We start from the raw sequence: 13120 nt of genomic DNA, 5'->3' as shown, positions 1-13120 counted from the left end.
ATGTTAATGTCAGCTCTTTGCTTTATGCGGATGATGTTATACTTCTAAATAAATCCGCTACAAGTCTGCAAGATTCTCTGACTAAATTGAATAGCTGTTGTAATAGATATGGTATGAAGGTCAGCAATAAAAAGACAAAGACAATGAAAATAGGCAGAATCATTGAAAATGTCAACTGTGTTGTGAATGGAGAACCTGTGGAACAAGTAAAACATTTCAGCTACTTAGGCACAATTTTTACTGAAGATGGTAAACTAAATATAGAAATAGACAACAGAATCAGCAAAGCTGGTATCGTGGGAAGTCAATTGAATAAATTCATATGGAATAAGAAAGAAATTAGTCGGAACACTAAATTAGCTATATACAAGACTGTGTTCAAACCAATTTTAACTTATGGATCTGAGAGCTGGGTCAGAAGTAAAACACTTGACCAAAGACTAGACACCGCAGATATGAGAGTCCTGAGAAAGATTAGAGGCGTGAACAGATGGCATCAATGGCAATATCATATTAAAAATGAGGATATTAGGAAAGAACTTGACATTGTCAGCATCCAGGAATGCGTTAGCAGAGCTAATCTCAGATGGTATGGTCACTTAAATAGAATGGGAGAGGAAAGATTAGCAAAACAAGTGTTCTCTGGCAGGTTGGCAGGAAAACGACCCAGAGGAAGACCAAGATATAGGTGGATTGATACGGTACAAAGTGCCTTAGACGATAGAAATATAAGATCTGATAATGTTGGAGTCTTGACAAGTAACAGACTGATTTGGAGGAAAATTGTAGATAGGAAGTTATTAATGATGTAATTTTTTCATGTAGTACTGTCATATCCTGTACACCCCTTGAGGGTACATGGCAGGAATTTGATGATGATGATGATGATGATGATTATTAGGACAGATTGCGAGCATGTGGATTAGAGAATCTAGTTAACAGGAGAAAGAAGGGTGATATGATAGAGGTATATAAACTTTTGAATGGGTGTTATAGGATATTATCTGATGAAATTTTCATTATATAGAAGGTGGGAAGAGAACATGGTGGCATCCATGTTTGTTCACAGTCAAGAAAGGGGGTAAGAGCTAGGTTTTTCTTTTATAGAGCAGTGAGTAAGGGAAATAGTTTGCCTTTAGGAGTACTGAGTGCATCTGGTACGAATGAAATTAAGGGAAGGCATGACAGCTGGCTTGGGTAATTTATAGCTTCCATTGATGAGTCCTTGACTTCCTGTGTGTGTGGGGGGTCTCAGATAATAACAATAATAAAAGCGTAAAGCTAATAATAATGGTAAGTACCTGCTGGCTTTCTGTTCAGGGCATGCATGCAATAATCATCACTAATATGTTCCAGCATGTGCACAAATTCACATGGAGAGAAGACACAACAAATAAGAAAAAATCTCATTGGCTGTGTTATTGTTGATAATTTTCATGCTGAATCAGGTCACAAGAGTATATTAGGGGATTTGAAATAGGAAATGATCACCATTCAGTTTTCAGCAGATAGCCTTTAAAGGAATGCGGAGAACCGACCAGGGCTTCTGACCTAATGTCCAATCCTCACCTTCTCGTGGTGCACCCTGTTGGGTATCTGCTTGGATACTGAACAAACGAGGATGGGCTGGCAATTTGGGATTTAGCCAACCAAATTGTATTCTTATTGGTTAAACCAAAATAAAAAATGATGGTTCAACATGACAAAATTTCATGCCGGCTGGGGCGTCGCCCAGTTAAACAAGGACCCGTTGTTTTCAACCTGGTTCCCTGGCAAAAAGTCAGGAAGTCAGCGAAAAGTCAACTACTGGAACAAATCTGAAAACACACCTCAACTCAACATCACCAGAGTTAAAGATCGGTACTATCAATATAAGAAGCCTGAATGGCAAAGAAATGGAGCTAGTTGAGGAATTAGAAAAGTACTAGATCGACATAATAGGGGTGACTGAAACAAAAAAGACAAAAACTGGCGAGATCTTTCTGAGCAATAAATACAAAATGTTATATTCAGGCAATGACAATCAAGGAAAAGAAGGAGTAGCCATAGTATTCAACACAAAATACGAGGCTAATCTTCTTGAATGGCAGTCAGTCTCAAGTAGAGTAATGTGGGCAAATATGAGAATGGGGAACTGGACAATGAGACTTATTTGTGCCTATGGTCCCACTGAGGGTTCTATTAAGGTAGAAGTGGAGGAATTTTTTGAAGCTTTAGAAAAAGCAACTGACACAATGAAAAGGAAAAAGTTAGTCCTTGTTGGGGATCTAAATAGCAGAGTAGGAAATGATTGTGAGACATACAAAAATATTTTGGGAAAATTTGGAGAAAAGAGCAAAGCTAATAATAATGGCAAATATCTGTTGGATTTCTGCTCAGGACATGGACTAGTTATTACTAACATCGTGTTCCAACATAAAAATGTGCACAAATTCGCATGGAGAGAAGAGGCAAGAAATAAGAAAAGTCTCATTCACTATGTTATTGTTGATGGTGATGTTTTCTCCCTGGTGCAGTACACCAGAGTGTACAGAGGGTTTGAAATTGGAAGCGATCACTATTTAGTCTTGAACAGGATAAAATTGAATTTCATATTGAAAAGAATAACATGTAAGAAAGTTTTAAAGCGAATAAAAGTTGAGCAGCTCTCAGATGTGAACTGTACACTAAAATACACAAAGATTATTGAAGAAAAAATGAAAGAGTTTGAGAACAGGAATCAAACTTTGGAGATTCAGTGGCAAGCCTTGAAGAAAGTCCTGATTGATTCAGCTAGAAAGGCATGTGGTGAAGTTGTCTGCAAGGATAGAAAAAATAAAACTCCATGGTGGACACAGGATGTTAAAGAGGCAGTGAAGGAAAAGAAGAAAGCATACCAAAAGTTCCTGTCAAATAAGTCAGCTTGTGCTCTTAGAGAATATAGAGACAAATGCAAGAATGCTAAACACTGTGTAAAACTAGCTAAACAAAAGTCATGGGAGGACTTTGGCAAGAATATAGAAAATAAATATCAAGAAGGTGGCAAAATATTCTGGAGGTTGTTGAAGAAGCTTAAGAATGGAGGAAAGAGTGCTATAAAAGGAATTAGAGATGATAAAGGTGACATGAAAACGGGAGAAAAAGATATCCCTTGAAGTATGGAGTAATTACTTTGAAAAACTGCTAAATGAAATAAGCAGTGATAGCACAGTGGTAAAAACACTGATCAGGCATGCAGTCAGGAATAAATATCCATACTTGAAGTAGAAAAAGCCATCAAAGGCCTAAAATATGGAAAGGCAGCAGGAGTAGATGATATTTGACCAGCAATGCTGAAGTATGGTGGTATAAAAGTCTTACAGAGGCTGCACTGTATGTTCAGAAAGCCTGGACAGAGGGACCAATTCCCGATGATTGGAGTAGAGCTCTCATAGTACCTATATATATAAAATGGGAAATCAAACTGAATGTGAAAATTACAGAGGTATTTCCCTACTAAGTGTTCCTGGCAAGATCTATGCAAGTATACTTGAGAAACGATTGAGAAGAATTGTGGAAGAAATGCTGGGTGAAGAACAATCTGGGTTGGCCAAATAGAGGCTGTAAGGATCAGATCTTCACTTTACGACAAATAGTTGAGAAAGCATGGGAATATAACAAAGATCTGTATTTAAGTTTTGTCGATTTGGAAAAGGCATATGACAAGGTGTCAAGAGAGAAGTTATTCAATATGCTACAGTTATATGGTGTCAATGGGGCATTATATCAAGCAATACTTAGTCTTTATTTGAGTTGTAAGTCAGCAGTTAGAATTGAAGGAAGTACAGGAAGATGGTTTAATGTTAAATCTTGTGAGACAAGGATGTACATTATCCCCTCTGTTATTCATTATCTATATGGATCACATTATGAAGGAAAGTGGTATTAAACATGATATCAAAATTGGAGATGTTAATGTCAGCTATTTTGCTTTATGCAGATGATGTTATACTTCTAAATAAATCCGCTACAAGTCTGCAAGATTCTCTGACTAAATTGAATAACTGTTGTAATAGATATGGTATGAAGGTCAGCAATAAAAACACAAAGACAATGAAAATAGGCAGAATCATTGAAAATGTCAACTGTGTCGTGAATGGAGAACCTGTGGAACAAGTAAAACATTTCAGCTACTTAGGCACAATTTTTACTGAAGATGGTAAATTAAATATAGAAATAGACAACAGAATCAGCAAAGCTGGTATGGTGGGAAGTCAATTGAATAAATTCATATGGAATAAGAGAGAAATTAGTCGGAACACTAAATTAGCTGTATACAAGACAGTGTTCAAACCAGTTTTAACTTATGTTTACACCTTCTTAACTGAAAATTCGACATTTGGAAATTTCCAAGTCAAGACTGCATGGCTATACAAATAAATAACGGAAAAACTCACGTAGAAATATTATTTAATAGTATAATTTTCGCCTGTGTGTCACAGGCATCTTCAGTACAATTAGGCACCAAAAATTAAACACTAACTGACAATTCCAAAAAGCGCCACCTAAGTAGCTGGTGTAAGATAACTGAAAAGGTCAATAACTTTCCTAAAAAAAAATAAAATAAATAAAATAAAATAAAATAAAAAAATTTAAAAAAAAATAAATAAATAAAATAAAATTTAATACAATAAAAAGTTAGGAAAGATTAGCTGATTTGTAAAGTACTATCTCCCAAAAAAGGGGATAGACGTAAGCCGTCGGATCTGTTTAAGTTAGGAGAATGAAGTAGAGTTTCACATGCTTCTTTATAAAGGCGTTCCATGAGAAACTGACTTTTGTGAAGAACTCTTGTCTTTCTCCAATGAACTCTGTGTCTAGTGAAGATGGCATGTTCTGCAAGTCCAGACTTTTCAGGTTTAAAGTATTCAATATAAGATTGGTGTTCTTCTAGCCGAATGGAGGCAGATCTTCCCGTTTGTCCGAAATAACATAATCCACAAGAGCACGGAATCTGGTAGACACCTGGATGATTAAGATGTGGAAGCTTGTCGTTTGGAGAAGCGAGAAAGGTGGAGATTTTTCTAAACGGTCGAAAGGCAACAAAAATATTCAGTGGTTTTAAAATTTTTGCTATACGTTCACTGATGCCTTGTATATAAGGGATGGTAATGCGCGTTATTTCCTCTGTGTTTGAAGAGGGAGACATATTAAATCTACTCAAAGTTCTTTTAATGAAGCAATTCTTATAGCCATTAGATAGAAAGGAAGAAGTTATATATCGTATTTCTTTCTGTAAAAGATCGTCTGTAGAACAAAAGGAGTGGGCCCGATGAACCAGTGTTTTAATAGTTCCTGCCTTTTGACTGGGATGGTGATGAGATTCTGCATGGATATAGTGGCCTGTATGAGTCTTCTTTCTATAAACTGAGAAATGTAGGTTACCATCTGGTTGGCGAAGAATTAGAAGATCTAAAAAGGCTAACTGCTTATTTGATTCTACTTCTAGGGTAAACTTGATCCTAGGATGAAATGCGTTTAACTTATTGAGAAATTGTTGAAGTTCATCAGAAGAGCCATTCCATACAGCAAAAATGTCATCGACATATCTGAACCAATGAGTAGGTCTGGGAGAAATATTGTCAAAGATACGTTGTTCAAAATGTTCCATAAAGAAATTAGAGATAGCAGGAGAGAGAGGATTACCCATTGCTGTTCCTTCAATTTGTTGATACAACTTATTTTTAAAAGAAAAATAACCAGAATTTATTACAAAATCAAATAAGTTTACAATGTCTGAAGGAAATTCCTGTTGTAGTAATTCAATACTTTCCGAAAGAGGCACATTTGTAAATAAAGAAACAACATCTAAACTGATCATGATATCAGAAACGTCCAAATGAAGATCTGAAATTTTATTTTTAAAATCCAAAGTATTTTTTATATAAGTATCAGTTCTTCTAGTTGAAGAGGAGAGTAAATTAGATAAAAATTTTGAGATTTTGTAAGTTGGGCAACCTATACAATCTACGACTGGTCTTAACGGAATGCCTGGTTTATGAACTTTTGGAAGACCATACAATCTAGGTGGACGACCGAAGAAGGTTTTAAGTTTTTTCTTTTGATCTTCATTCCATGTAGATACATTATCTATAAGAGAATTAAGTCTCTTCAATTGACTCCGGGTAGGATGTTATTTCGGACAAACGGGAAGATCTGCCTCCATTCGGCTAGAAGAACACCAATCTTATATTTAATACTTTAAACCTGAAAAGTCTGGACTTGCAGAACATGCCATCTTCACTAGACACAGAGTTCATTGGAGAAAGACAAGAGTTCTTCACAAAAGTCAGTTTCTCATGGAACGCCTTTATAAAGAAGCATGTGAAACTCTACTTCATTCTCCTAACTTAAACAGATCCGACGGCTTACGTCTACCCCTTTTTGGGAGATAGTACTTTACAAATCAGCTAATCTTTCCTAACTTTTTATTGTATTAAATTTTATTTTATTTTTTTAAATTTTTTTATTTTATTTTATTTTATTTATTTTATTTTTTTTTTAGGAAAGTTATTGACCTTTTCAGTTATCTTACACCAGCTACTTAGGTGGCGCTTTTTGGAATTGTCAGTTAGTGTTTAATTTTTGGTGCCTAATTGTACTGAAGATGCCTGTGACACATAGGCGAAAATTATACTATTAAATAATATTTCTACGTGAGTTTTTCCGTTATTTATTTGTATAGTTATGTCTACTCACGGTTTACCTCTTTTAAAACTTAAGACTGCATGGGCACCCTCTCTGACGAGGAAATGAGGCTACCTTGGTTATGGATAAATCTTATTCTAAGATCAGATCCAGCACTCTCCAAATCCCAATTCCCCCCCCCCCTCCCTATTCCCTGCTGTTTCAAGTAATTATCTCTTTGTAGACAAATAAATTCCATTTTCTTTCACCATCTGATCTTTCATTCTAACTCGCCATAGTTTAAGTCTACCATAATAATTACGTGACCTCTTCAATTATGCTGATTTGTCTTTCATATCTTCTCTTGCACTCCCTGGCCTACAAGCAGCAACCTATATTTTGACCTCTGTCAGACACCAGATCTCCTTGAATGCCCCATCTGTCTTCCTGATTACCTACTCTTCTTGACTGCAATTCATCTGCTGTTATAGCAAATATTTTTTGTGAGGTTGCCAAAAATTATAAGCATCACTGCTAAAAATTCCTTCCTCTTATTCCTGATACTTCTGACATTAGTATATATAAACTGTAGTATCTCCTTAGACCCATGACCACCGTTACACTTTGCACTGACTCCCCTATTCAATTTTGTAATTCAGGAGACTAAATTCTGCAATTTTTAGTAATTCCCACACTCAGATTTGGTATACAACTTGAGTGGTCAAAAGAGAGGAAAGAAAATCCTTAGAGAAGCTTAAGTAAGTTTTATAATTCATTCCTTAATATAAGAAATGACTACAACCTTACTGGCAAACTTTAAATGCCTTCCTAAGTTCCCTGAACAGAACAAGAGATTGTACAGTTCACCATTGAAAATACACTTTTCACATGTTTTTACCTCAGGCTGTCTACCATGAACCTATAAACATAAATTCTTTTTTGAATGCATCAAGAATTCTGTTTGCTTTTCCTGCTGTATCCATTTTTAATAAATGCTTTGCTTATTATTTTAGATTAATTTCGAGAGCATGCTCATGAGAGCAAATTGTTAAGATTCTGTTTTTGAGGATGCTGATAATCTAGTTTTTGTATTGGATGGTGGTATTGAATCTACATTTATGTATTAATACATGTTTGTAGGTTCATGGTAGGCAGCATACAATAGCTAGCATGAGTTAAAAACATGTGAAAAGTGTATAGTTTTTAGTTTCAATGGTAAATAAGATTTACCATTGAAATATTTATTAATTAATAAACTTTATTAATTGTATGCATCTCTTGTTCTGTTTAAAGTTCGGCAGACATGAGACTCAGTAGTGAATATATCTTTGACATATCAATAGTCTACATCCAAGAATCCAGTTTACGATGGAAAAGGAAAATAACAATAGTTTACCCTTCCTTAGACAGCTTAGTAACACTCCTTCCTAATGGTAACCTTTCTTTCTCGGTATATAGAAAACCTACTCATACAGGCAGATACATCCACAAACTCTCCCACCACCACACCTCTCAGCAACATGGCATTATTAAAACTGTAATCAATAGAGCCCACAATCTTTGTTCCAGTGAAACTGCTCTTTCAACCGAACTCAAACACATACACAGCACCTTCCTTTTCAATGGCAACAGTGATTACAGAATTAAAAAAATAACCAAGTCCTTCCCCATTCCCTGACCTTCTCTTCAGAAGGACTTCAGAAATGCCATCACCATACCTTACATCCATGGCACATCAGAAAAAATAGCCAGATCGTTAAAAAAGTACAACCTCCATAAACCTACTACCTTTATCCGTTCCACCAAAGATCAGCTCCCTCCTCTCTCAGTGCCTGGAGTATATAGAGTACCTTGTTCCTGTAAACTGGCTTATTTCGGACAGACAGGCAGATCAGCAACCATCCAATTAGAAGAACACAAGTCATACATCTGCAATCACGATTATGGTTAATCTGGCCTTGCAGACTGTTTTGGATACAACCCACAGGATCTCCTGAAAAAATCCACCATATTAAATTCAAAAAAGAAAGACTGTTCTTTGAATCTGCATCTGCACTCAGGAATCAACCTAATTTAAACAAATACGGTTGCATAAAACTTCCCAAAATTTGGGAAACATTAATTATCAGAGATCCCCCTTTACATCCTAGGCCACCTGCAAACACCCATAGAGGGTGCACCACCTGGATAGGACTTGAATTCCACTCACTGTTGTATTGTATTTGTGTGTTGTTGCAAAAAGTATTTTGTAATCCCTGAAGATGTCTCTGTGACTGAGACAAAATATTGGAAGCATTAAAATGTGTTTTAATCCTTTCTCAGTGCTGATAATATTCCATTAAACATCCAACATGAGGACCACAAGATTCACTTGCTTCATTGTCATGGACTTTTTTCCATGAAAAGCTTGGTGCATTAAATAATGAACAGTTCCATAAAGATATCATGGCAATGGAGAAAGGGAGAACAATGTTAGTATGATGAAATACCTTTATTGTTCGTTTATTCACAGAGTCATACAATTTTTTTTATAAAAGGAAATGACATATGCATTTTTTAAGTTGTGTGTATTTTTAACAATTTATTTGCTTATTACTTTTCATAAATTTAGTAGAATATGCCAAAATAATTTCATTTTTAAAGTATTGAAATACCACAATACTTATCCACTTTATGTATGTGTAACAAAGAATGCTGACATGCTGGAAAATGGTTCTCTTTTTTAATGCTATGCTTTAAATGTATAGAATTCACTTAAAATTTAATTTGTTTTAAAATTCTTGTTTAACTGTTATTGTTCTTATCAGCTGCTCTCTGATCATGTAAGAAAACTGATCTTTATTTATATGCTTTATATTATAAACTGTGAGTTATAATTGTATTTTACAGATCAACACCCTAGAACTTTATTTAGTCAGTCTGGTAATATGGATGAAGTCCAGCCAGAAGCTTTTAGTAGCCCAGATCTAATAGGCAATATAAATACTTCTCCATCATTAATTTTTGAATCTCCAATACCATGGCCAAATGTAAGCAGGTCTGATACAAGTACTGCTAAGACACACAAAACTGCCATTTCTGTCTCAGAGAATCTAAATATAAGATTGCAGAGGTCTAATACTAGTTCCAGTAATAAAATGGAATTGTTTAATGCAAGAGATCCCATTTGTGACACCAATAAGCAGCCAATGCTTGGTGCCTTGCAAAATTTAGACATTAAAAGAGAAAACCAAATTGCTGATTCTGGAGATGTTGAAATGCAAGCCAAAGACAGGGGTGATTTGTCTTCACCACTTCAGAATTTTCAGGTAATTTTTTTTTTTTTTGAAAACTTATGATAAAATTAAAAAAACTAAAACTTTCCCTTATTTAACTGTTTATCAAGTTTAGTCACTTAATAATCACTTTTCTGTACTTTTTTCCCACCTCTAAAAAGAGAAGGATGGAAAGTTGGATTTGCTTTTGAGATTAAATTTTTTACAGCTGTTGCTGTCTCAGTCACTTGTGGTATGCAGATTTTTTTGATTGCCTTGGCACACTTGAAGAACTGAGGCTTGGATAGTGGTCAGTGATTTTGAGCTGAATGCTTTCATTCCAGCTAGAATTATTTCTGTTTATTCAGTCAGAGTAAATCTGATGAACAACTAATTATTGGTGGAGACTTAAATGACCATTTTGGCCATTCCCAAGATGGTTTTGATCATATATGTGGTGGTTGTGGATATGGCACATGCAATGATGGAGGCAAACGCATCTTGAAATGTACTTGCAAACACAAATTGATTACTGGATAATATGGAGAAGAGACCTGAAATTAGTGATAGACTCCAAGGTCATTCAATCTGACAACATCGCTCCCCAACACTGACTCCTAGTCTTTGATTTCCATCTTCATCTTAGACCACCCAGGCAACTAGTAACATCTGCTGAATGAATTAAGTGGTGGAAAGTTGCTAATCATTCGCAACAGCTTATAGATGCTGTCGTCCCCTCAAAATAGAAACCAGCCACACAGCCAGAGAAATATGGAATGAGGCTATCATGAAAATCTGGGCAAGTGCCAAAAAAATTCTAGGCGCAACTAAACAAGGCTGCCAATTCATAGCAAGTTTGGTGGTGGAATGAAAATGTCCAGGCCATAGCGAAGGCCAAGAAAGACACAAGGAGCTAATGACATATACAGACTAGCCAAATCCAGACATCATGCCATATTATACATGTCAAAGATGCAGAAGGACAGCTACTGCAAAAACCAGCAGGCATTCTCCAACGCAATATGTAATGAAGAATATCCCACATCCCCCAATTCCCACTGCTGACCCTGTTCTTGGGATCATACCACTTATCACACCCACAGAGGTTGCAAATGCCACCTTGCTATGAAAAACCACAGGGCGACCAGGCCTAATGATATTCCCACAGAAGCCAGAGAAACATTAGGACAATGAGGAGTTTTTGACAGGACTGTTCAACAAATGCATCAAGGAAAATGAGATCCCATCTGACTAGCAGACTTGCACTACAGTACCCATTTGAAAAGGCACAGGTGACGTCACTGTCTGCACTAACTACTGCCCCATTTGCCTCCTCTGCCATGAATATTTTTGAATGCATAATCGCTGCCTGTTTAAGAGACATTGTTACTATATCACCAAATCAATGTGGCTTTGTGGAATGACAGATGTAATCCATAGTGGCTGCCTACTAATGGGAAGACGCAGGAAGAAAAGTAAGATGATCCACATGGCCTTCCTGGACCTGGAGAAGTCGTTTGATTGGGTCCCACATGAACTAATTAGGTACTTTACACACCCATGATGTACCTGAAGCCTCTCTACTAGGTGCAGTTCCTCTATACTAACACCATTAGCTCCATCTGCTGTGCTGCTGGTGTCATGAAGCCATTTAACATTCAGGCAGGCTTCCACCAAGGAACTGCCCTATTACTACTTCTGTTTATCCTGTTCATGGACACAATGACTGCAGACTGCAACAACCTCACCCATGTATGCCGATGATGTCCTGCTGGCCCACAAGACCGGAGCAAAACTTGAATTACTAGTCAACCAGTGGAAAACATGACGACTTCGCTTTGTGACTTAACCTGACAGAAACTGAATATTTAGAATGTATGTGGCATCCAAACAGATGGCACAATTCTAGTCAATGGCACTAAACTTAGTAAGGCCTAATTTTCAGTGCCTTGGATCCTGCATGATGTCTGATAGTACTCTTCACCAGTACACGCATTAATGCTGCCTGGCTGAAATGGCACAAGTCGCTGGAGTCCTTTGTGACAAGAAGATACTCCAGTGTCTCAAATCCAAGATTTATCACATAGTCCAGGGATGGCCAGAGGTTTTGCAGCAAGAGCCATAGTTACCTACCAGAAATTGTTAAGAGCCACATCCCAAAGGTCTATGTCAGTCATATATGTACACATATAAATACAATATCATTTATAGGTATAAGGAAAAAAAAGTTTTTGAAACATATTTGTTATTACATATTTTTTTACATGTATTAAATTTTTTTTATTTACTCTTTACTAGTAGAAGGTTTATGGATTTCTAAGTTAGCAACTAATATTTGATAATTTGGTTTGTAATTATTAATTGAACTTCTTATTAATCCTTTCAAATGTTGGTTTGTTAATCGAAAACGATACTTGGATTTTACAAATTTCATCGTTGAGTACAGTGATTCAACATCATATGTCAATCCAAAAATTGATAATAAACGATATGCTGCATTTTTTAAATGGCTGTACTTTATGGTAGGTACACATTTCCAAAATTCGTTGATTGAATTTACTGATTTATGTAACATTTTAAGACCTTCATCTTCTTGCATTTCTATTAACTCCATTTCTCCTGATGCTGTTCCAGGAAGTAAGCTTTTTAAAAGCGGGAGACTGTTGTTAATTACATCAATCTCAAATGGATTTAATAGAAATGCGATAGATGGTTTTAATTCTTGTAATTCTACAAATCGTTCTTCAAAATCGTCCAACAGGTTGTTTAATTTTGCTCAATAGTTACTGATGGCTGTAGGAAGAATATCACATCCTGAAGTCGCTTTTTTTCAAATGTGGAAAGTGATTGGAAGTCTTTTCACTTATTTTTTTTGAAAAAAGTTGTAATTTTTTTTTTAAAACTAAAAATGCTCTGATACTCAATTCTGAAATATTCTTGTCTTTGCCATGCAGCGACACATTGAAATTTTGTAAATGTTCCATTATATCAGTAAAAACATTTAAGTCCTGGATCCATTCATTGTTTTTTAATTGCGGATATAATTGCTTTTTTATACCTAGGAATTTGATAATAGGTTCCAATAAAGCTACAAATTTGTTCAATACAGTACGTAGATAACCATCTCACTATGCAGTAAACGATAACTCATTTATTTGTTCATTCAAATCAAGTTCATCAATAAAATTTCGAAACAGACGGTGGTTTTTTGCATTGGTCCG

At 35.8% G+C, this 13120-nt stretch overlaps 1 protein-coding gene across 1 annotated transcript in view; it reads left to right on the top strand.

Annotated features, from left to right (window-relative positions):
* Window positions 1-13120, top strand: part of LOC150101817 (protein NEDD1-like) — a 193866-nt gene that overhangs the window by 154604 nt on the left and 26142 nt on the right. Inside the window, exon 10 of the mRNA XM_090399912.1 lies at window positions 9535-9953. Within this exon, the coding sequence (XP_090256038.1) occupies window positions 9535-9953 (419 nt within the window). The remainder of the gene's footprint in view (window positions 1-9534; window positions 9954-13120) is intronic.

This window comes from Typopeltis vanoorti, chromosome 11 (assembly GCF_054136105.1).
Source record: "Typopeltis vanoorti isolate ZY-2024b chromosome 11, IOZ_Tvanoo_1.0, whole genome shotgun sequence".
Taxonomy (NCBI): Eukaryota; Metazoa; Arthropoda; class Arachnida; order Uropygi; family Thelyphonidae; genus Typopeltis; species Typopeltis vanoorti.
Note: the sequence above shows the minus strand (reverse complement) of the source record. Positions and strands in the feature narration are given on the sequence as shown.